Raw genomic sequence first — 23,658 nt, forward strand, 5'->3', positions numbered from 1 at the left:
GCCCTTGTTAACATCTGGTTTTCCAGGCAGACAGGGAGGGGGTTTGAAGTGAGGGGAATTCAGCATGGGAAGGAGGCTGTAYATATGAGGAGCAACAACAGCTATTACTGCAGAGAGACCTCTGCAGAGCTGGCAGCCATGCAATTGGGATCAGCAGAGGAGGTGAAGGGCCAGGCTGTGAGCTGTGTGAGTTACACTAGATCCTGCATGCCTTGGGCCAGCCATCTGGGACACACTGCGCATGTGTCTGTGTGTGAGGGCCAAGAACACCTTGTGTCACTGCTCCAAAGTACATGACAATTTCTGCAACCAGGTATATCATCAGCTCGCAGGTGTAACCTGTCCCTCTGAGTCCAGGGACTCTACCTAGACTGGCAGCAAAGGAGCTCTCCTACTCAACAAATGTATCCCCAGGAATAGGAATTCCCTAAGAATTAAAGGGTGGCAGGCTGCAAAGGCCTGCTTGACCTGATCTAATCTGTCTATAGGACCTTGTAATGTGGGAGATGGATTTTTGAACTCTACAGCATCCTCCCCTGGCTTTTTTCCTGCCCTTCCACTGCAAGACCTGCCCTAGGCGAGCTAGTCTGCACCATGTTAGTCTCACAGTTTCTCTAGGCCATGCTAACCTGCAACCCTAGATTACAAATGACTGAGGAATCTGCACCAGCCATCTACCAGAAGATTTTCTGGGGACTGACATGTATTGTGTCTTTTCCCATGCTGGAATCTCAAAGTAATAAGAAAGGGCCTGTTTGGATTTCAACTGCTCCATCTTTTCATTAGATACTGATTTTTTTTTTCTTTCCTGTAACCTTTTTCTTTTCCCTTCTTGGCAAGCCTAACCTTTATGGTCACTTTGACTATCTGTTTCCTTGACATGCCTCCTCCTGGCTCAGTTGTCCCATTGTCACATCCTGTCGTCTCTTGAAGATCAGACTGAAAGGGGAAAGGAAAATTCTCCATAAGACACTTTGGGCACAATGCTTCTCCCTTCCTCTCTTCCTAGCTCTCAGCCTACCCCATCCAGTTTCCTTTGGCAGTGCCAATCTGTGTACTTTAGACTGCAGCTCTTGGGGAAAGGGACATCTCTATTACCTGCAGAGCACCACCCCAGTTCAGGCCCCAGGAGAGTAGGTAGGCTGCATTGGTGCAGAAACTTCAGCTTACTTTGTAGGTAGGCAGTGGCCATAGGAYATGGCTTGTATATCTAGAGGGAGCTAGGCAAGGGCAGCCCTAGTGCATTGCTCTCAGGCAAATACTTGCCTTGTATTCCCCTCATTTGTGCCCTTCTCAGCCTGAATACATACTGTACCATGCAAGCCCTGTAGTTTAGCTCCTCTGCTAGCTCTTCTGGTGAGATGGATATTTCTGTTCCTATCAATTCATGAGCAYGTGATAGGACTCGATGGAAAGTGAGGTGAGGCTAGTAATTTGACACGACAGCTGATATTGGGCCTAGACTGCATTTCCCACTGGCCAGGGTTTAGCTTCATGGAGCTTTTAAGAGTATTTTTAGTCTCCAGAAAATAAAAGAGAAACTAAATCTGACTGTGTGCTGTCGCCTCTGCATACTCGGCTATTTTTACTTCCGACAGACTGGGCCTGGGTCCAACTTTTAAAAAAAGCTGGAATTATTTTACTTCCATTAAGAAAAAAATCCCAAAGCCTGATGTTATCAAGTCAGCAAGGGGACACCTGATCCCAAACTTGTCGGGCAGACATCTCTCTTAGGGGCATGTCAGAGAAATGCAGGGAGCTTGAACRGATCAGCAGATAGCTCTCCCACTGCAGAGGCTTGATGCTGGCACAGACCTTTTTGCAAGATCACTTGGAACAAGAGTGGCACCAACAGGACACTTGGAAAACTGACAGCCTTACCCCAGGTTGGATGCTGAGCTGGAAAGTCCTGCCCAAGTCCCAGCCCCTGCACTCCTCCCTGCTAGGTTCTGGTGAGCTCCAGCAGCCTGAGGAGCCGAGAGTACACTGCAGGTGTGTTGGCACTCAATATATACTGCTGCCGCAGCTACATGCCTAGGTCAGATGGCTGGCAGGGCATCTATGCACGGGTCCTTCAAGATGTGACAGCATTGAAAAACTAGCATTTCCTTGCAACTTCCCTAAAGGTGGGTTAGCATGGGGTGGTACAATCATAGAATCAGTAAGGTTGGAAGGGACCTCTGGAGATCATCTACTCCAACCTCCCTCCTCAGCAGGGTCACCTAGAGCATGGTAAACACGGTTGCATCCACGCAGGCCTTGAAGTTCTCCAGAGAAGGAGACTCCACCACCTCTCTGGGCAATCTGCTCCAGTGCTTTGTCACTCTCACAGGGAAGAAATTCCCCCTCATGTTCAGGTGGAACTTCCTGTGCTTCAGTTTCTGCCCATTGCCTCTTGTCCTGTCACACGGGGCAACTGAAAAGAGTTTGTCCCCATCCCCTTGACACCTTCCCTTCAGGTACTTGTMCACATTGATAAGATCCCCCCTCAGTCTTCTCTTCCCCCGGCTGAAGAGGCCCAGYTCTYGCAGCCGTTCCTCACAGGGCAGGTGCTCCAGCCCTCTCTGATCATCTTCGTAGCTCTACACTGGACTCTCCTCAGTAGCTCCATGTCTCTCTTGTACTGGTACTCCTCAAACTTTCTTCTATACTGTTGCACCTCATAGCAGGTTTGAAGGAACCCTCCCTTCTCTGCTGCTCTAGCAGTCCCTGTCTCTCTACTGATATTGTCAAGAAGGGGGAGTCCAAGAGTGCCTATGATGGTGACAGTTTTGCAAGATGAGTGCCTTCTTCCCTGGGAAATGGCCAGTTACAGTCCATGTGAAAAATGGCTTTTGCAGGAGATGGAGGGCCACTGCTTTCTCTTGCTGTTGGCTTGATAACAGGCTGTGGCAGCAAATCCTATGTGAGATTCTTAGGTAAGGACTGGCTGCATCTCATAAGTGGGCACTGCACCTTGCGATTAAACCTCAGATGGCTACACAGTTGGTGTGAAATCTGCTCTTGAGAATGCAACATATGTACCACTCCCCCTTTCTATACAACCTACCTCTCTCATCTCCTTTCTCCTCATGCCCTCTTTCATTCACATCTTGGTTTATGTCCTCCTCCATTTCTTTCTCCACTCATTGCTTTCCTCCATGCTGTTTCTCTGACCTCACTCACTGTGATTCCCCACTCCCTTTTCATGTTCCTCTCAGAACTGCATTGTAACTGTCCACCTGTGGTATCTTAAAATCATCCACCAAGCAAATCAAAGTAAAGCAGCAGGCATTAACAAGCCATCTGAAAGTCACAGCTCGGTATCAGATGCTCATTTTTGGCTGTGCTCTTTCCTGCCATTTAATATGACCCTTTAAATTATCAGATCTTTGGAGAAGGGCTCACCTCTGTAGTGTCGCAGTCAGGGACTTGAAGGTGCCTTTGTTTGCTTAGCACCTGGGGGTCACTGCATTCAGCATCTGGCACTGGGACAGAGTACGCAAAGGTCACACTATTCACCAGCTCTAAGGCTGGAGCTGATGACGACAGGGTAGAAGAGTGGCTTTGCAAATGCTGATTGAAAACATTTGCTCACGCAGGATGGGGAACAAGAGGAGGACAGATACTTGTTCAAAATTAACAAGCCAAAGTCCTTGGGCGAACAGACCTCTATCTGCTCAGTGAAGGAAGGAGGGATGGAGGGTAAATCTCCTTGCATCTCTCTTATCTTTTTTTTTAATGCACTTAAGTCCTTTGTGTCCTTATAATCTGATTGAGGGTCCCTAATACTGCTGCAACCTGTGCAGTCTTCCCTGTGCCAAGCACTGGAGATGGCATGCCTATTTCTCTCTCTCTCCTTGGGAGTAGGAAAAGATTTCCTTCCCCCATTTCCTCCCCACTCCTCTCAGTTTACCCCTCTCCACTGCTTATCAAACTGCACAGCAAATGCATTCTGGACAGCTGTGTGCTGGTTACTCCTGGGCTGAGAATGGGTGTCTCCCTATTCCAATGTCATCCTTCCCACTGGTGTAAAGGAATGGATTTTCCTGTGATCCTTCTTCTGTGGGGGGTTACGAGAAGCTGCAGTTCAGGACTGAAGTTCTGCAACCCTTTCTGGGTTCCTCTACTCTTGACCCTTTTCATGTTCATATCTGGTTATTTGGTGTTCTGTCACTTTCTGGAGTTTGTGTCCCTCCTTTGTGTCCCTCCCTTCATTGCTGGCTGTAAGTAGGTGTTATTCACTCAGCAGAGCATGGTGTAGAGGTCTTCTTTCCTGTGAAACCAGTGCACATTTATAGAGAGGAAGAAATCACAGGGTGGAAATGAGGGTCTCCCATCTAATTCAGGATTTTGTTAGTGCTGTTCCTCAGGGATCTCCCTGGCTGTCCTTTCTGAAATCACTCTCTGAAACATGTTGGGGTTCCCAGGAAGAAAGCTCTCTCCTGCTGGGAGTGGAGCTAAAAGAAACAAACAGTGGGCAACATTTTTTCAGAAATACTTTGATCTGAATTCACCCATTCTGCTTAGTCTGTTTTCCCTTACATGTCATCCTCTAATTGCAGCCCCTGCAGCAGCAGTTTCTTTGCTCTAGAGAGCTCATGGCCTGCTCCTTCTTGCTTCTTCTGCACAATAGGAGCAGCAGGAATATGAAAAGGAAGCAGTTGTACAGCATTTATAACATAATGCCTATGAGCTTCTGACCCAACACTTCATAGCTTAAAGGTAGTGCCACGTAGATTGCCACGTGGGTGTTGTTACTGCCACAGAGGCCTCGCTGTCAGGCTGTCTCGCTGAATGCTGTAGGCCTGTAGGCAGTTCTTGTTGTGGGGATAAGCTGTTGTACTGCTTGTTGATCATGCTGGTTTGGGTGCTCCAGCTGTGAAGAGTGCCAGGATCCAGGTGTTATAGCAAGTAATGGTTTCATGTGGTGTAACTGGGGGGTGGTATGAGCACAACAGAAAGCAATTGCTCCTTTCAGTGACACAGTAAGTATAGTAATGCCATAGTAAATGTGGCATTAGTTTAAAATATGCAGTATAACTGACAGATGTGTGCTTTTTTCTGGGGAAGAATATTTGTCAGCAGATTTTTCAGACATATAAGTTGTTTAAAAAGCATTGCTAAAACTAGTTTGGAGTATTTGCTTTTAGTTGTGTTTGTGCAGTGGATTAATTTCAAAATATTAATGGCTCAGCATGATTAGTAAGTGTATTGCATATATGGTTCCTGTGATCTGACAAGGATCTTGTGCATATTTCTAAGGAAGTACTTGTACATGCAAATTCAAAATCTTGCTTTATTTGAATGCTACTACGTGTAACTTGAAAGATTTTTTTGCAATGGCTGTTTCTCCCAGCAACACAGAGTTACCCCGGATTCACAGGAACTGATTACAAAAGTCCATGCAGCTGGCTAGAAATAGCTGACAACTGGACAAGTATCTATGGGCTTTTTTCACAACTCATTTTTAATATGTCTTGTATGGATAGAGCAGTTCAACTGCTGTTCTTGTTCAATTGGTTACTGATGCTGCTATTGTCTTTTACATGGGGATAGTCACTGGGAACTGTTTGATGTGCTATTTGCAGTTTGATTCACTGTATTTTGAAAAACATGCAWCAAATTCTTCAGTGTCTCCCTAGTTCAACTTTATCATTGCTTCATTGTATAGGTTGTTTCTATTTATTTGAGTTCTACTTTTATCACAGTTGCCTCACTTGATAAAACCTGAAACATCTTTGTTGTATTCATATTTCGTAATCCATTTGCTATAGGTAGCATTTTTTAAATACAGACAGTGAGAGGTCACAGAACATTTAAYTTCTCATTCTTAAGAACAGTCTAAAAGCTTACTATTACAACTGCAGATTTGATTGACATTTCTTGTCTTTCTTCTTAAAAACAAGATCATCTAGAGGTCATCAAGCTTTGAAGCTTTTCATTTGCSCATCAGATACAAGAATTTGAATGGGTTAATTTTTGTTTTCATTAATGTTCTGAAGAAAGCTAATGTTAGATATTGTTAGAGTTGGAGGGAGTCTGTCTGGCATTATTGAGATTGGTAGGTTCAGCTGAGATTCTCAAGTGTTTGGGAGAAGAAAGCTTCTGAGGAGTGCAGGGAATTTATTATTTAGCAATTTTTAGCATCTAAATGTGAAGGCTCCCTGTAGTACTAACGAATCATGAGGATTTATCTTCTGTTTTACCTGCAGGTGTTCGCCTGGATCGAGTCCGTGGAGGCCGTCAAAAATACAAAAGGAGACTGGATTCTGAGAGTAGCACTTACCTGAGCTTACAGATCCCTCCTCCAGCTAAAAAGCCACGTATGTATCAGTCTTGAATTGTGGGCCCCTGAGCAACCATTCAGCTCCTGTTTATTACTGGTCTCACAAAACATACAATGGAGTGGTTGTCACTTCTGGTTCCAGTATCAGTCAAAAGTACCAGGATTTTATTCTTATGATCATAGTATGTAGGTAAACAAGGTACATCTGAGGTGTAGCAGGGGTACTACATTTATTGTACCTAAAGTTAAATGCCAGAGATTTCCTAAGAGACCATATAAATTMGTTTTCTAATCTTTTCCTGCATCTTAAGCCATGTTAGCCAAATTGGCCCTGCACTGATTTCTCTTTTCTGTATCGCCAACAGTTCTCTAAACTTCTCCAAGCGCTACCAGTTGATTATTCATTTCTCACCTTCTCCAACAGTTGTTGACCTGTGTGAGATAGTGGTTGACAACCTTACTTTCTGGTTCTGTCATCCCTGTACAGACCTTATTTGTCATAGAAGGATTGCTACAGTTTGTGTATCTGCAGTGTAGTCTCCTGTTGTAAACAAAACTATTTCTGAGGTCCCATGGCCTCTCTAGCCATACCTTCTCCCAGGAAGACCCTTCTAGAAAGGGCTGTTATGAGACCTGATGTTCTGAGAGATACAACAACTTCTTCTTTGAAATGTGCAGTGACTAAGATCGTCTCCCACTTGCTGGTGGCAGAGCCAGAGAAGATTTATGCCATGCCTGATCCAACCATGCCGGAGAGTGACATCAAAGCCCTGACAACCCTCTGTGACCTGGCAGACAGGGAACTGGTGGTGATCATTGGCTGGGCAAAGCACATCCCAGGTAAACAGGGGAAATCATGAGACCTATATGTGAATGGCAAAGGGAGTTGATTATTTATCACTGTGCTTATCAGTTTGTTTTCCGCCAGGATATTGACATATAGCAACTGTCACAAAAAACTGCTTGTGGTGAGCTCTCATTGGTTACAAATTACAATGTAGCACATGGTATAGGTGCATAAATTCATGACTGTACATGTATGTGCCCTGGGATTAAGCAGTAGGCTTTGAGATGCTATGGTAGAGTAATTGGTTGTACCAGGCATTGAGTGGCACAGAGAAAATGCTTGGGGTAACAGTGCTTGGGATTGTAGGGTGGACTTCAGAGATTTTGCGCTGCRTCTGCATGACCTGGGTCTGTTGTGTTTATAGATGAATAAATGTCATAGCAGTGACTGGACTTTATTGCTAATGGCAAGGCAGGTTGTCTTATCATTTGTCTGTAGTCGGCATTCTTACCTAGAGTCAGAAGAATTTTTTTTCACGCTGCATTGCACTCCATTGGGCTGGGGGATGTGCCCACTACTGTCAATTAATTTCCAGGCTTCTGTGCTGAAAAATAATGAGGACAACTTGTTGGCAGTGTGACTGGTCTCTGACTGTACCCGTCAGGGCTGGCTGACTGTACCAGTCAAGATGCCTATGACATAGCAACAATCTTACACCTGCAGGTAGGGTGTAACAGTAATAGGACCCAGACTGATGGAGCAGTCATGGCCCTTGATGATGTTCAGGGAGACAAAGATGCAGACTGGGCAGGGAAAATGGCTGCTCTGATGGACACACTTGGGGGGGACAATCCCCCTCACCCCTCCCCCGTCAAAATAAGGTGGGCTGGACTTGGATGAGGGGTTGGTTGGGCAGGGAGTTTAAGGAATGTCCTTGTGGTTTCCGTGACTGCTTTCTGGAAGATTACTGTACAAACAGCTCAGTAGAGCTTTCTCCTGCCTTCTGTCCTCCATCCTTGAGTCCAGGAGAACTTCTGATGCTTAGCCACAGGGTTTAAATAATATTGCACATTGTCTGTTCTTCTGCTGCATGGGTCTGTATTCTCTTGCTTTGCTTCTTGGCTTTAAGTTCCTTTTGTGAAGTATTTTAGCATGAGCAATCATACAGGTTAGTTCTACCCTATATTTAGCTTCTCTCTGTAGCCTCTCTTGCCTTTTTGGTGGTTGCTCATCTTTTCCTAGAAAGGAGTATTTCTCCTATGATTCAAAGGTTAGTAGCTTCCTGGGCTATATGGAATAGGGACTGTAATGCTGCAGGACTAGAAAGTCTGGAGAAACTTTCTGAGGACAGAGTTTCTGAGTAGAGGTTAATCCCAGTGGTGCCCTTCTTATATGAGATCTGCAATATCTGCAGGGATTACACCCCTCACTATGTTGGAATCCATCTGGGGCTGATTCATCACAAATGGGCTTACACTGCCGATTAGGGAACTTAGCCTGGATTGCTCTACTAACCCAGTACTTGGGGTGTTAACAGGAATGGTATTAAAGCAATGCAATTAGCTGCTGTTCAGTGAGATGCTGTTGTCTGTTCTCCTAACCTTGGCAGTTTTTGTGTGCATGGGATGTTCTACTGCAATTCCCTAGCTTGCAGCTGTGGGTTGCACATGGGATGCTCATCTCTTCCTGCGGTTTTCTAGTCTGTCATGGCGATTATCCCAGAACAGAAGTGTAATAGTGAGATTACTCCTGCAGTGGGACGAGGTCTCTCCTTTCTGAAAGGCAGGAAATAGCTGCTATCATCTCACTTTCCTCTATTTTCCTTTCCCCTGCAAGACAGGAATAGCCATCAGCCTAGCACTGTCAGAATGGGCAGTATCTTAATGGGACTGTGTATACAGGGGATGGCTCAGGGATTGTTATGCCAGGAAGCAGTACCAAAAATCAAGCATAATGAAAGACAGTTCACAAAAAGGCATCCCTGTACTTGTGAACCTGTACTAAACATACTGCACTAGGCAGCAAGGGGGCAGAGCAGGGCAGGGCCAGGAGTTAGGTGTCTAGATACTGCATGTCCCATATTTCAGCCTCTCAAGGATTTTGAGTGAAACGGGACCTTTTGCTTCCTGTGTGCATGAACTCTTAGACACAGGGAACATGGACAGAGGAACAACAGCCACGTATTCCTGCCTCTTGTTCTCGCTGGATGGAATTAGTAAGGAACAGTGTGACATAAGTGCAATACCAACTTTTCAGGATCCCAAGTGTCAATACAAACTCCTTCCCCACAGTGTTAGCAAATAAAACCAGTTAAGCTTAAGGCCACTCTCCCATAATAACAAGAAAGCATGATTTAATGGTGTTCAGCAAATGTTAGAGCTCAATAGCCAGCACGGAGTTGTACCCTTCTGTATGAAGCCCCCTCACCACCACTCACTCACCCTCTGAACTAATTATCTTTGAACAACTTCTATCTTTTCTGTATATCTTGATGCAGGGAGACAAGACTTCTCCTGAGGGGTGACGACGAAGGCTCTCCCAGGATAGCTGTTGTGCTGTTCTCACTAGGAAGACGATAGTACTAGCACAGAATGAAATATGGCAAGTGGAGTGACAGCAGCTGTGTCTGGAGTGGCCTCAGATCCTATAATTACATCTCCCTTTATTACCTCTGCTAATGGCCCTCCAGGATGACAGAAATGATAATAAATTAACAGATTATGAACTCCACTTGCCACAAATTATATGGCTTTTTTTTTTTTTTTTTTTTTTTTTTTTCTGGGAGCTCCCACTGCCAAACCATTGAAATAAAAAAAATCACAAAAAATAAAAAACATGACATACCAGCTATTGCAAATAAAGCAGCTTTCCTCAACCTGCACCTGAGGAGGAGAGAAACATGTATGCAGCTCTATGCAGTTTCAGGATACATTTTGGGTAGCCTCTGGATGGTGGTAGAGTATTCAGCACCATTCAGGATAAGACCTGAAGAGCCTAAGAGCTAGGAGAGAGGTGACCAAAGGACTGCTTTTGGTTGGCAGCAAAGGAGAGATTCCAGGTGCCAGAAGTTGTGACAGCAGCTGCACAGTTTCCCCTATCACAAGGCTAATCCCATCAGTTCCCTGTGCAGCAAGGGGGAGACTTAGGGAGACCAGATCCTGAGCCCTGGAGCTGCATCAGTTTGTGCCTGGATTTGCTCAYGACAGCTCCGTTCAGGAGCAGCAATAAAAGTACTAACTGTAAGAGGCAAGGGCAGAGGGGCAGAGGAAAAGGGTAAGGATGACATCTGCGCAGAGCTCATAGCTTCAGCAAGGATGGGATCTGCCAGGAGCAGGGGTATGTGGATCACAGGCTGTGCTGCACAGAAGTCTCACAGTCACGGAGCTGGAGCTGGATTTGTAGCTTTTCTCTCCAGTAGCATGGACTCCTCTTTAGCTGCTCCCTCTGGCACTCCTCACCAGTGGTTTATCGATTCTTCCCTCCCACCCACTGCTCCCCTCAGACCTTGCACACACAACACGTGACAGCTGATTGGTATCTGTTAATTAATGTGGCCTCGGGCCTCTTTTCTATTCAGTGGCCTGATAAGGGAAATTGGATGTCCAAGGGCTGCCAGGCCATTATCACCCTTTGCTTCCCCTGGCAACACAAACACAAAACATGGCGTAGTGATAAATAAATACCACTAACCCACCTTTCTGCCTTCCTTTCCCCAGCTGAGATAGTGCAGATAGAAAAAGAGAAGCCACAGTCAGTCAATATAGCAATCATCAGCTCTTTTGTTAATTGCCAGCTTGATAACAAGAGAAATCAAATGATCGCCATGGTGGCTGGCTACCTAGGTTCCAACACTGGGCCCAGAGTTGTGAGCAGGGAGGGCTGTAGGATAAAGGTGTCCTGCTGAGCCTAGCAGCGCTGGGAGGCTCCTGGAAGTGAGCTCACAGACCTCTAAAGGAGAGTAAGCCCAGAGGCTTAATAAGCACTGGAGAAAAAACTGGCAGAGGAGGCTATCCCAGCTGAGGGGTGCCTGGCTGTTCCGTTCTCTCACAGCCCCTGGGAAACTGTAGACACATGGAGCTGCCAAAGAGCAAACACAGCCACTGCCTTTCAGGGGTCAGCGGGAGCTGCCTAGATAGGACCAACACACTGCACTTAGCAGCCCTCTCTCTGATGGCTGCTGCACAGTGGCTTTCCTCCCAGGATCTTTCACGAGCTGTCCTTCTAGGATCCCTGGTGCTAAGGACATGAAGGACCTTTCCTTCCCATGCACTTTTTTTCCTTAAGGTAGATAGTGCCTCCATGTTTCAGCCTTACTTTCTCATCAGTGCCAACAAGGCTCTGGGGTTGTCAGTGTCCACCTGTGATTGCAGATTGTTTCTGTAATTGGGAGTATGGCATAAGCTTATTGTTGGGCGCTGGTTCTGCTTCTAGTGGGTCTGGTTGTAATTTAGGCACTTGTATAACACCACAGAGGTGTTTTTGATACTGTGTAGGGCTGTTGGTTGTGAGATGCAGAAAGCTGATGGTGTTGAGCTCAGAGAGTGATGATGAATAGACGAGGACTGTGTTCACAACTGCATTCTGTTTCTGACCTTGCAGTGCTCTGTTGTAGAGGGACCTTTTCTGTTGTTGGCCAAAGTGAGGGACTGAGGTATGCTTGAAGTTAAGGCCAGTCTCATTTTTCTCCTATCCCATCAGAAGCCCTCTTTTCTGCCATCTAGAGCTCTTTTATACTCTTTGGTTCTGTGGGAAAGAAAAGTAAACTAGGGCGGTACTGCTGCAGTACAGAACTACAGGAGGACCAGGGAGCAGGAAGATGCCGTACCAAACAGTTTGCTGCTGTAGGAGAAGCAGGAATCAGGAAAAGAGGGTATTTCTAACCTTGGGGAGCTAGAAACACAAAGTCAGAGCATCAGGACTCGTGTTTGAGGCTCTGGGTGGACACGGTAGCAAGAAGAGGGCAAATTCCACATATGCTGACTGCCACARAGATAGGGGCCACTTTAGTAAACTTCACTGGAGCAGCAGACCAATAGAGAAGAGTGCTTGGGGTGAATCCCAGGGAAAAACAAGGTCCAAAGGCTYCTGGAGGCTTTGATGCACACCCTTTTGACCTGCTTGTCTTTTGCCATTCAGGGTTCTCCAATCTCTCCCTTGGGGACCAGATGAGCCTCCTACAGAGCGCCTGGATGGAAATCCTCATCTTGGGCATTGTGTACCGCTCCCTGCCCTATGAGGACAAGCTGGTCTATGCTGAGGACTACATTATGGATGAAGAGCACTCTCGTCTGACAGGGCTGCTGGAGCTCTACCTGGCTATCCTGCAACTGGTGCGCCGCTACAAGAAGCTGAAGGTGGAAAAGGAGGAGTTTGTCACACTCAAGGCCCTGGCCCTTGCCAACTCAGGTACAGCCCTGGCCCAGCCAGTCTTGGGATCAGGGAGTCAAGGCCCACACTATCATCTGGCCTGGGAAAAACCCACAGCCCACTACCTGAGACTGTGCCATGTCATGCAGTATCTCCAAAGCTTCTCTCAGTCCATAGAGCAGGACTCAGGCTGGAAAGGAAGGAGAAAAGAGGCTTGCTGCCTCTGGAGCCCCAATGGCAAGCTGGCTGTGTGTGAGGGAGACCAGGCAGGGATGGGCTGACTGCTGGCTTCCAGTACTAAAGCAAAGGCTACGGAGTTCTTCTCCACTAGTGAGCAGAAGAGAGGATGTAAGCCAAGTCTGCCTCTACTGAGCAGTGTTGGTCAGTTAGAGCAAACAAGGAAACTCTGGTCCCAGTTTCAAACACCACAAAATCTGTGGGATTGGGGCTGCCTGGTCCAGTCCTGGAGACATTTGGAGATCACAGACACTGAGCATCTGGCAGAACTGGAAGATGGAAAGTGGGCCTGGACAAATAGCAGATAAGATGGTTAAGCTTGCCCTGATGTTGTCTGTTCTCTTCCTTCTTGTGAGGAGGATGAGAAAGACTAGGGCCCTCAGTCCAGTGCCTTCTGTCTCAGTTTTGAGGAGGGTCACAGCCCTCAGGCCAGCAAGCTGGTAGCCTGTGGGAGAAACAAGAGGTGCTGTGTGCAGCACTGCTGCCACACAACCTTCTGACATATATTTGCTCTGGAGTCCTTCCCAGAAGGGAAACAGCTAAAGCCACTGTGTGACAAGGGCTCCCTCTACATCCCTTGAGGTTCACTGTACATCAGATCTAGCCAGCCTGCACAGTGCAGGCCACAAAATTCACTCTTGTAGCCCAGCAGTGAGTCCAAGATCTCTGTTTGACTAAAGCTGTCTTCCAGAAAGACACCACATCCCATGTGAAGCTGAAGACATTAAAAGATGGGGAATCTACATCTTTCATGGTAGCTGACTCTAATTAATTGTTCTCCTAGTTGAAAGAAAGAAAGAAAGAAAGAAAGAAAGAAAGAAAGAAAGAAAGAAAGAAAGAAAGAAAAAGTGCCATATCCCTAGTTTGCTTGAGTTCAGCTTCCAGATTCTGATGGTCTCTGATGAGCTATGTCCTATGACCCCATGTCCTTTTACATCTGACATATTGACACAATACAGTTGCTGCTCCATAACTGCATTCCTTGGCTACAGATGCATTACTTAAAGTGTAACCAAGTGGGCCAGAATGCTCTGTGAGGCTGCCCTATACTCATCTTACACCATTCTSTTGTTGTCATCCATACTTGTTAGCAGCAGCAACTTAAGAAAAAAATATTACTTACAGATCATTAATAAAAATGTTGAGTAGTATCTGTTTTTTACTGATCCCTGTGGATTTCCACTAGAAAACTCTTCCTTCAGGGATGATTCACCACTGATAGCTTCTTTGAGATCTGTCATCTAGCCAGTTACTAATCAATTGAAAGTGTGCTTTATTGATATTGCGTAGTGCTAATTTTTTAATGAGAATGTCCTGTGGTGCTAAGGCAAGTGCCTTATAAAAGCCTAAGTCCATTATTTCTATGCAGTTAACTTTATCAACCAAACTTGTAATCTCATCAGAGAATTAAATCAGGTTTGTTTGACAAGACCTCTGTTCTAAAGTATTGTGTTGACTGACATTAGTTGTAAAACCATTTCTAAGTCTTAACTGAAAGTTACATTTCTTTTTCCTTGATTTTTTTTCATGATTCACATGAGGCTAGCATGGCAATTATCAAATAGGACCTAGGAAACTATGCATCATCAGAACTTTTACAGCCATCTTGAATTTCTGAAAAACACCAAGAGTTGTTAAACATTAATTTGCCCTAGCTGGTCCTTAGCCATTATAGAACTCTCAAAGCCAAGTTATCCAAATCTGCTAATTTTTGTGAAGTTTATCCCTAACATGTTTAGCATCTTCTTGCATCAACAAAGATTAAGAAGTCTTCATCATCTTCATATAACAGAGATATATCATGCTCCTTTTCTCTACACACAAGACAAATACTCACTTGAGGACTTCTGTCTCCTCTGCATTGCTATTAATAACAATCATCTCCATCCAAAAAGAGCCCCCTACTACATTTTTCTTCTATTTCCTAAATATTTATAAAAGTCTTCTTTATTGTTGTCAGCCCTTCCAGCCATGGATTTTCCTCTGATGTCCTTTGCTTCCTTTATTGATTTTCTACACTTCATAACTTCTGATTCTGATAAATTGCTATCTAGTTCCCTTCTTCAATTTCTCATATATTGCTTTTTTAGTTCTAATTGCTGCCTTCACTTTGCCACTGAACCAGGATGGGCAGATAGCCARGGCTGGCCTTTCTTTTGATTACGGGATGGTAGCTTTTGGCTATGTAATCAACTCTTGTTAAAGAACCTGCCTCCTGTCTACCAGGAAGGTCACAGGATTAAACAAGGAGAAGAGCTCCTCAGAGAGGCTGAAGTGCTAAGGGACTGGTTGTGACAGGGTGACAGGAGAAGTGCCACACAAGGACATTTGTCTGGCCCATGCTATGAGTGGAGATGCTGTAGTACCTGAGCCTCAGTGCTGTCAGGTTCTTTGCAGTGCAGTGGAAGCACTCTCTGCTGACATTGCTCACTGCTGTCAGCACCCAGCTCAGGGCAAGCCATCTGGGAACAGTGTATCTGGAGTGGAGAAACACTAAGCAATGATAGAGCAAAGCAACCAACAGTCATCAGCTGCTTTGGGCGTTCTGCTTGCAGCTCTGTGGAGTAAAGAAACCAAGGTAAGGGTGAGGAGGCACAGGCCAAAGCATGCTGTCAGCTGGATGGGAAAAACAACTTTGCCTTCACTGGTTTGTTCTAGTGTATCTGGGAGCATAATCCACAAAAATCCTGCTTTGTGGTCTTTATTCAATCATATGAAAGTAAAGCATGGGATTACATTTTTTATGCAATTACAGCCTCTCAGAACACATGCACAAAAGGAAGCTACACAAGGTGAGCTGTATTTTTCTAATTTAACCTTCCCATTCTTTTAACATAAGTTACTTTTCTTAGTGTACTTATGACATGGACTAAACTTGCAGAGCCTGCATGTATGTGCTTGCATGCAAATAGCTGATTCCTGAAATTGTAGGAACACAGACCATCTCTGGGTGACATCTGAACTCCCTCGGGTCAAAGACATGGTTTAAAGCTGAGTGCTTAGACTAACACCTGTGTTACCCAGACCTGCTTTCTGCCTCTTGCCTCCCATATAGATAAATCCCTGAATTTCCCCTATCCTTGCTGGACGTAATTGTTTATGCAATCCAGCTTCTAGGGACTTTCCTCTCTTTCATGTAGCTCTGTGTATATTGATCCTTTGTTTTTAGGAATTAAAAGGAATAAAAYAAATGAAATCAGAAGTGGCAGTTCACTTACTCCTCACTAGAGGAGGAGCTGACAGTAGGCCAAGTGCTGCTTAGAAGAAGCCACCTTGCCAGAGCTGTGGCTGATCTCTAAGTCCTCAGTGTAATGCACCAAGGACACACCTGCTGGGATTTGCAAAGAGAATCCAAGCAAAGCCTCTCTTTACCAAGAGCATTTTAGAGAGCTGAGAAATCAGTTCTTTATGCCCAGAGCAGCAGGCAAGACAATGAGAATATCCATTTTTGCCACAGGAGGGATGCCACAGCCTCACTTGTTATCCTTCAGAGCTTTTTTTAGGAATTTCTAGGTCKTCTTCCCTCAAGAACACCAAAGTGATCAATGTATGTATTGAAGAGCCTTCAAGGTTAGCATACAGGACATGTTCAATTAAGGACATCTCAGACTTCCCAAACCTTATTCCCCTTTTCTTGCCAATGCATTTTAGTGTGGAGATGGAGTGAGCAAGCTCTGTATCAGGTTATGGGATGTGTGACAAATTCTGTACCAATGGGCCCTGTTAGTGCCCTGTTTCTTCCAGAAGCTGCTAGGGAAAAGTTAGGTGAGGAGGGACCGGGCCCTGTCCGTTCTCACTCCTGACCTTCATCCCAATGCTGGAAAAGGGGCTCCTGACATGAAGCCTGATTTCTAGGCCACTGGACCCTCAGGGATGTGGCCAGGCAGCCTCCCTCCACCTCAGTGCTCAGACAGCTGTAAAAATTCATAGCTATAGATTTTGTAATTAACAGTTTATCAATGCCATCGACACCAGCACACTGATGGATTGCAGGGAAATTAATCCTGCAATGGTTTTTTTTGTTTTTTTTTTTTTATTTATTGCAGTCAGCTGCTAATTTTGAGTTCCTTAGTTCCTTTCAGCATAGAGTAGGGGGTGGTAGAGCAGGCCTTGATCTTTACTTCCTAGTTCCTCTTCCCCTGTATGCCTAGTTATTTAGTGCTCTTAGGGATCTTCACCTTCTAGAAGCAAGGTAGCAGAAAGGGAACAGCTTTAGCACTCTATCTACTGTACAGTACCCAGAAGCAGAGCACCCACTTCCATATAGAGCATGGCAGGCTCAGTTGGTGCTGAAAGCACCAGGCAGATCTGGTCATTCTGATGGGCTGTAATTATTTATCCTCCATGTGTCCCTGGTTAGATGGATATTAATCAGAAAGACTGGAGAACATTTCTCTCCAAGCTGCAGCTCTTGATGTTTCCAGTCTTCAAAATGACTTCTGCAACCTGGCAGGAAACATATCTCATTCACCCCTCCTGGATGGAGCATGTGAATTCCCCAGAGGTGCTAAGTAGCTGAGGGAAGTTGCCAGACCAATTTGGCAACATGCTTTTCCCTCCCCACTTCTCTGAATCAACCTGTATAGCTAACTTAGGTCCCTAGGATGACCTACCAACCTTCCTCTAAGTTTTTTCTGCTCTGTGGGATACAAAAAACAAAAGCATCCTTACCCAGTAGGCTTCCTGGAAATGCAGCCCATTAATATTTGGTAATCAGTGCACATCTTCTAATGTAAACAGCTTTCTTTCTAGGCATAATGTTTTCTAGACTGTTGTAATACTCTAAAAATCATGCATCCATAAACAGCTTACTGTATACGTATCTTACGAAATTCACAGCRTTTGATTTGTCTGGAGCTCTCCATAGAAATGGCAAATATTTCTGGAGAAATCTGGGTACTTAGGCCAGTGTCCCTCTGTTTCACTGCTGTCAGACTCAAGAACTCATCTCCCCACATTTGTGCTGTATGCATGTGGGCTGAACCAGGCCACAGTTACACTGCAAAGCCCAAGTGCAGTGCCAGATGGGTGCAACTCTATGTGCATATGTACGTTTATTCTAGTGTCCATTTGCTGCTGCTTCTGGGTTCATTGCCCTGTGGCAGGAATCTTTATCAGTGGGTTCAGTATTGATTAAAAGCCACWGAACAATGAGGAGAATGTAACAGGAATCAGCAAAATGACAGAGAAGAGAAAGAGAGGACAGAGAGAAAGAAGARAGAAAAGAGAGAGGAAGAGAGAGAAATAAAAAAACCCTYTAACGACAGTGTGCTTGGTTAGCTCTCTTGGTTTATTCTAACCTCATTGAAGCACAGGAAGTTCTGCCTGAACATGAGGGGGAATTTCTTCCCATGAGAGTGACGGAGCACTGGAACAGGTTGCCCAGAGAGGTTGTGGCGTCTCCTTCTCTGGAGATATTCAAGGCCTGTCTGGATGCAACCCTGTCTACCATGCTGTAGGTGATCCTGCTGAGCGGGGAGGTTGGACTAGATGGTCTCCAGAGGTCCCTTCCAACCTTACTGATTCTATGATTTTATGATTCTCTCTGCTCTGTAATGTTATCCTCTAGCACCACAGCCTGCCTAGGAGTTTGGCAGCCTGTGCGCTTTTCAGGCTTCCCAGTGAAGCCCTGGACTGGGTCAGTATCAGCTACCTTTGTCTCAGAGCAAAACCAGAGGTCTGTGCTAACCTCACAGACTCTGTGGTCCCTCCAGCTGTTGTAGAAATCTAACAGCCGAAGGCATGAGGCCCTGCAGGAGATGCAGGTTTCTGTAAAAGACTGAAACAGGATGCTCCCCAAGCAACTGCTTGCTGTCTCTGAAAACAGGGGCATGTGCACAAAAGTGGGGCTGGCAACACCCCTGGGCATAGTGGTGGTGACCTACTGGGGCTTTTCTGTCTTGCTGACACCCTGAGCAGCTGCACAGCCATTAGGTAGTTTAGACAGATGAAGCACTATAGCAGTGTTAATTATTCTTAATGAGATTGCTCCCAAGCGGTGGCACAGCAGCTGCTGCCCCTTGCAGGGTGACTCCCTCCAGCAGCAGCATGGAGGGCAAGTGAATGTACAAGGCACAAAGGCCCCAAGCCGATTCCCCTACACCCCCACCCCCACATAGTCTTGGGGATGCCAGCAAAATGGGCACAACATGTCACCTACCCCAGGAACCTTACTTTTCTGCACTGTTGTGAACAACTTGCGGGGCTGATACAGAGCTTCACAGCAGCAGTACCAGCACCTACCAGCACTTGATACTCTCCCCAGCAAGGTGGTTTTTGTTTGTTTCTGCCCCCCCCCCATATAGAATGACAGAAGATAAAGCACTTTTTGCTTCAGGTCCCTAAAGCTGATAAACCCATAAACCCATATCTGATTTGGCTATTTGCTGTTTCTTCTCCCTCTTCACCAGACTCCATGCACATAGAGGACATGGATGCAGTGCAGAAACTCCAGGACCTTCTCCACGAAGCCCTGCAGGACTACGAGCTGAGTCAGCGCAACGAGGAGCCCCGGCGAGCAGGCAAGCTGCTCCTGACCTTGCCTCTCTTGCGGCAGACAGCCGCCAAAGCTGTGCAGCATTTCTACAGCATCAAACTGCAGGGCAAGGTTCCCATGCATAAACTCTTCCTAGAAATGCTAGAGGCAAAGGTCTGACGGCCCCAGCGCCAGCCAACAGTGGCCGGGGAACAAACTAGTAACAAAGATGCCGACAATGGAGCAATCCAAACAGCAGCAGCAGCAGTCGCCGCCGGCTTTTATCTCCAATCATTTATTATGGAAGAATTATTTAATGTCTATCTGTCGGCGTGACTGCAGAATCTCATGTACAGGAGGGGGGAAACTCTTTTAATCAGTCACTTGTTTCTTTTTTGTTTGTTTGTTTTCTCTGTGGGAACTACCAGAATATGCTCTTGCACTTGTGGAGGTGGTCATGGAAGTTCAGCCCCTCTGAGCTGTGATGTTCTCAGTGCTATCCAGGGCTGCCTGCTCCCCAGCTCCCTCTGCCAGTGCTGAAGAGGGAGTGGGGACTGAAGCAGGAAAAGAGGAAGAAAGGAGTCAATATAAACTTTATCTGCTGGTGTTGTGAGGAGTCAGATAGAAAGGGAAGCAGCCAAGGTCCTTTTCTTGTCATCTAGCGCAAGTGTTCCTTGAGAGAGGAGCACTACTGGACCTCTCCCAATCCAAATGGCTGCCTCCCAGGTTCCTCTAGCAACAGCTAACACTTGTACATACAGGCCTCACTTCTTACTAGGAAAGATGCTCCTAACTGTGTAAGATACTCTGCAACCTTGTGCAGTGTGTCATTACACCTGACTACTCCCCTCCTGTGTACAAYCCCCACAGGCCCCTGAAGAGGTAGCATGTATGTCCCTGAGAGAATGCACATCTCCTTTCCGAGATGAAAGAGAAAGAGAAAAGAGCCTGACATTAACCTTCAGTGCTGGGTTGACTTGATAATCTCTGCATCCTCTCCTATGTGGTGCTAACTATAGTTCTTCCACACTTTTCACCCTGGTGTGTATCAGACCTGCCTCTTTAGCTCAGCTGAGTGCCATTCCCCACTCGCCTTGTTCCTTGTGGCAGAGAACGTGAGGTTTTGTCTACATTGGCACTGCCCAAGTATAAATATACCCCAAACCAAGGCTTTTCCAGACTCCATTAACATGATAGCCCTTTGCTGCCATAGAGACTTAGGGTTATTGCCAAGTGCGAGTTACGAATCAGAGGAATGACTTTTTTCGGGGGGACAGGGGCGATTGTGTTTTGGGGCCGTCTGGGGACAGAAACTTGGAGGGCAGTGTGGATCCCATCTACCACTTTCCCTTGCTGCATCCCATCATCCTCAACAGCAGCAGCAAAGGAGCTAGCATAGACTAGCCCTGTGCCTGTAAGAGGTCTTCTCTCTCTGACAGAAAATTGTATATCTGATATCATGGCAGGCTGTGTGGGAGAAGAGGTAGGGGAATGTTTATTTCTGCCTCTCACGTAACCAGATTCCTGCGGTGTCCAAGCCTGCTGCCTAAGCCGGAAGTGCTGCATTCCCAATAGCCAGAGGGGAGTTTGGGTGACTGACCAAAATGGCTGTTGGCATTCAGTGATCTTATTTTCTAGGTCACTTAATTCTGAGCCAGCCTAAGCTGATGAAACATGAATGTATTGTCAGGTTTGTGGTCAATGGCATGGCAAGAGAAGGGGGGAAAACAGGCTCTGATCTACATTTGGGRTGCAACACACTACGGGCTCTCTGCCCGACACCCCCACCACCAATTTCTATCCCTTCCTGGCCAGCCCAGGAGAAAGGTGGTACGGCAGATGACTAACTAACCCCCTAGCAGGAAACCTTCCAAATCAGGGTTGAGGTGTGTGATCAGGGAGATGCTGGGTGCTTATTTTTCTACCAGAGCAGAATGTGTCACGGTGTAGGGCTGTTGGTGTTACAGAACAAAACCTATGCTAACTGAGCCGATGCTTAGCTCTTGGCTGTTGTAACCAGCCCWCTACGGTACTTGAACTAAGTTCAGTTCAGTCTCCTCCGAATTACCCTGATGCTACACAGACCTAGCTGTTCTCACCCATTTTGTACTTACCTGATAAAAGAATTCAGACTTGCTTCAGGCACTTCAGAAAACCAACAGAGCCCAAAGGGGCAGGACACGCATGGGACCTCATGCTTGTAGCAGTGAGCATGCAGCAGCCTTGTGCTTTGAACAGGTACTTGTGCTTCTCCATCTGTTTCCTCACAGGGGCAGCTGGGGAGAAAGGGAGAAGCTTTTTGTTGTGCTCACAACTGCCATACCCATCTGTGACTGAGAGAGGCCAAAGAACAATGCAAGCCAGCACTGCCRTGTGTGGCAACCTGGCAAGTCTTTCTGGCTGTGGCACAAATACTCTCATGAACATGCTGGGCTGTGCTATGGCATGTAAGTTGGACTCACTGCACCACTGTTGTGTCCCTGCTGAGTCTCACTTAGCCCAGATCTAGCACATTGTGACCTATCCCTGTCTCATTGCTGTGCAAAGATGATAAGCTGTCTCAAACTGGGCTGAAAAGACCCTGACAAGTAGTTGTTACTATCTTCAGGGCCTGGCAAGAAAGTTCACGGTCATTTAGAAAAAACAAAGAGGAAGACTCTTCCAGCTTGTTTGCATTTGAGCTTGAGCCTGCTTTCTAGAACAGGAAGGAGAACAATCTGCAAAAAATGATTATGAAGGAGAGCTGCTGAGTTAGCTTTTAGCTCACAGTGATTGCTGCCTGGTTAGAGTAGTGGCTATGATATGAAAGCAACTCTTGCCTTAGTAGAACAATATAAAAACAAGAAAAGTGTTTTTCTGGGTCTTCCTGCCTCTCCCCTCCTTAAGTGGAAATAATCAGCACACTGAGCTGTGTAACCTGTCTGAGGAAGGGGTAAAGGACCCTCTTCATTATACCTGCATAACCTTGCAGTTCATCTGGGTATCCCCCATTGCTTGAAGATAATAGTCCTGGAAAGACCTGTTTGTATTTCCTCTGAAATAGGATAGGAACTGAACCAGGCAATAATMAGCATGTATTACTCTCTTTAAGCAAGGAGTGTAAACTCTTCCCCAGGAACCAGGACAGAAACATATGCTTAGAGTTAACCCGTAAAAGACTCCTACCATTTTTACTTGGGAACTAGGTCAGGTCTCTTTGGCCATTCAGACAAGTGCAAGAAAGACATGCATCTCTTCTCTTCCCAGTTAGTCTAATCTTCTGCACATCATTAGTACAGTCGTGCTGCTGCAACTGAGGAGCATGGATGGCCAGCTAGACCGTGAGCTCAGGTTGCTAAGAAAGGAAAACATTATCTTAGTCCAGTCCTCCCAGTGCACTTTAAAGTAGGAAATCAGGTTTCAGCAACTGTTCAGGACTTTGAATGTTCATGATTACTTACAGAAAGGTCTGGGGATGCAAAAACAGACATGAACTAGGAAATGCAGTTTGGGTGCCAGTGCTAGTTATGCCATTCATTCATAATATAGACGTCATAGAGTCAAGAGTCATTCTATGTGGAGTAAAAGATCAAAGTTTAGGCCTTGGGACACAAACAGCTCTGTGATGCAAAGCAAAGCACAGCTGCAGAAGAAAGTGTGTCAGTAACAAGGAATAAGCATGTAGCCTGCATTCAGCAACTATAACAAAAGCAGCTCTAGCCCCTGATTTGCATGTGCAGATAACAGAAATCACATACCTGTCAGCAACTACAAAAGGCTATCTTCACAAACAACTAGTTCTGCTGCTTTGGGCACATTCTTTCCTGGAAACATTGTTCTCCAGTCTGTAATGCAAAACAAATTTCATGGGGATCAACTAAAAGAAGGGGTAAAATACCACACAGAATAGGGTTTCTGAGGAAACTTGGGCATTACACTCCACAGCAAAACTGTGAAACTACAGGACCCACCCCACCCCACCCCCCCGCAACAATCAGACTCTTCCAGTATTGTTCATGCTAAGGGGACGTTATTTTTCTCTTTATAAGCTGTCATCATTTTTAAAAAAATATTAAAAACATATAAAATAAAACATGCTGCACCAGGAAAGTGTAAGCTATTAGAGGGGAACATCATTGAGAAAGATCCTAGAATGTAACTTGTTGAGCTTTTCTTACCAATTGGAGCCGAGAAAAAAAGAGCTTCCACTTTTTGTGTCCACAAGCTATCATCAATCATATGGACAAAGGCCACTCTGCTGTTCTTGTGGCTGGGTTATATGGGGAAGCCAGAGAGACAGAGTCTGYGAGAATGATGCAGGGAGTAATAACCAGTCAATGAAATAAACAGTATCTACTTTACTCAACTATTATCTGCTCCTAAAAAAAAAGAAAAAAAATGTTAAATAAATTGTATTCTTGTGGTACAGGTCATTTCAAACAAAACAAGAAATAAAACACAAATATGTAAAATCTAACTTAGAGTAATGCCTATTGTGTTCAGGAAGTGCTTTATTTCACTCTTGGGGACACACAGGGGCTGGGG

The 23,658-nt window shown here is 45.6% G+C and overlaps 1 protein-coding gene across 3 annotated transcripts in view; it reads left to right on the forward strand.

Annotated features, from left to right (window-relative positions):
- ESRRB (estrogen related receptor beta) overlaps positions 1-23,590 on the forward strand; it is a 131,932-nt gene extending 108,342 nt beyond the window's left edge. For 2 of the 3 annotated variants that reach the window (XM_085301790.1, XM_085301789.1), the window contains exons 4-7: positions 6,195-6,305; positions 6,947-7,108; positions 12,192-12,461; positions 19,070-23,590. In XM_085301790.1, the coding sequence (XP_085157916.1) occupies positions 6,195-6,305; positions 6,947-7,108; positions 12,192-12,461; positions 19,070-19,314 (788 nt within the window). In that variant the 3' untranslated portion in view covers positions 19,315-23,590. The remainder of the gene's footprint in view (positions 1-6,194; positions 6,306-6,946; positions 7,109-12,191; positions 12,462-19,069) is intronic. The other variant, XM_085301791.1, reaches the window with a different exon arrangement.
- Positions 23,591-23,658: the final 68 nt, after the last annotated feature.

Source organism: Rhea americana, unplaced genomic scaffold, assembly GCF_003343005.1.
Source record: "Rhea americana isolate MKP2758 unplaced genomic scaffold, rheAme1 scaffold_18, whole genome shotgun sequence".
Lineage (NCBI taxonomy): Eukaryota > Metazoa > Chordata > Aves > Rheiformes > Rheidae > Rhea > Rhea americana.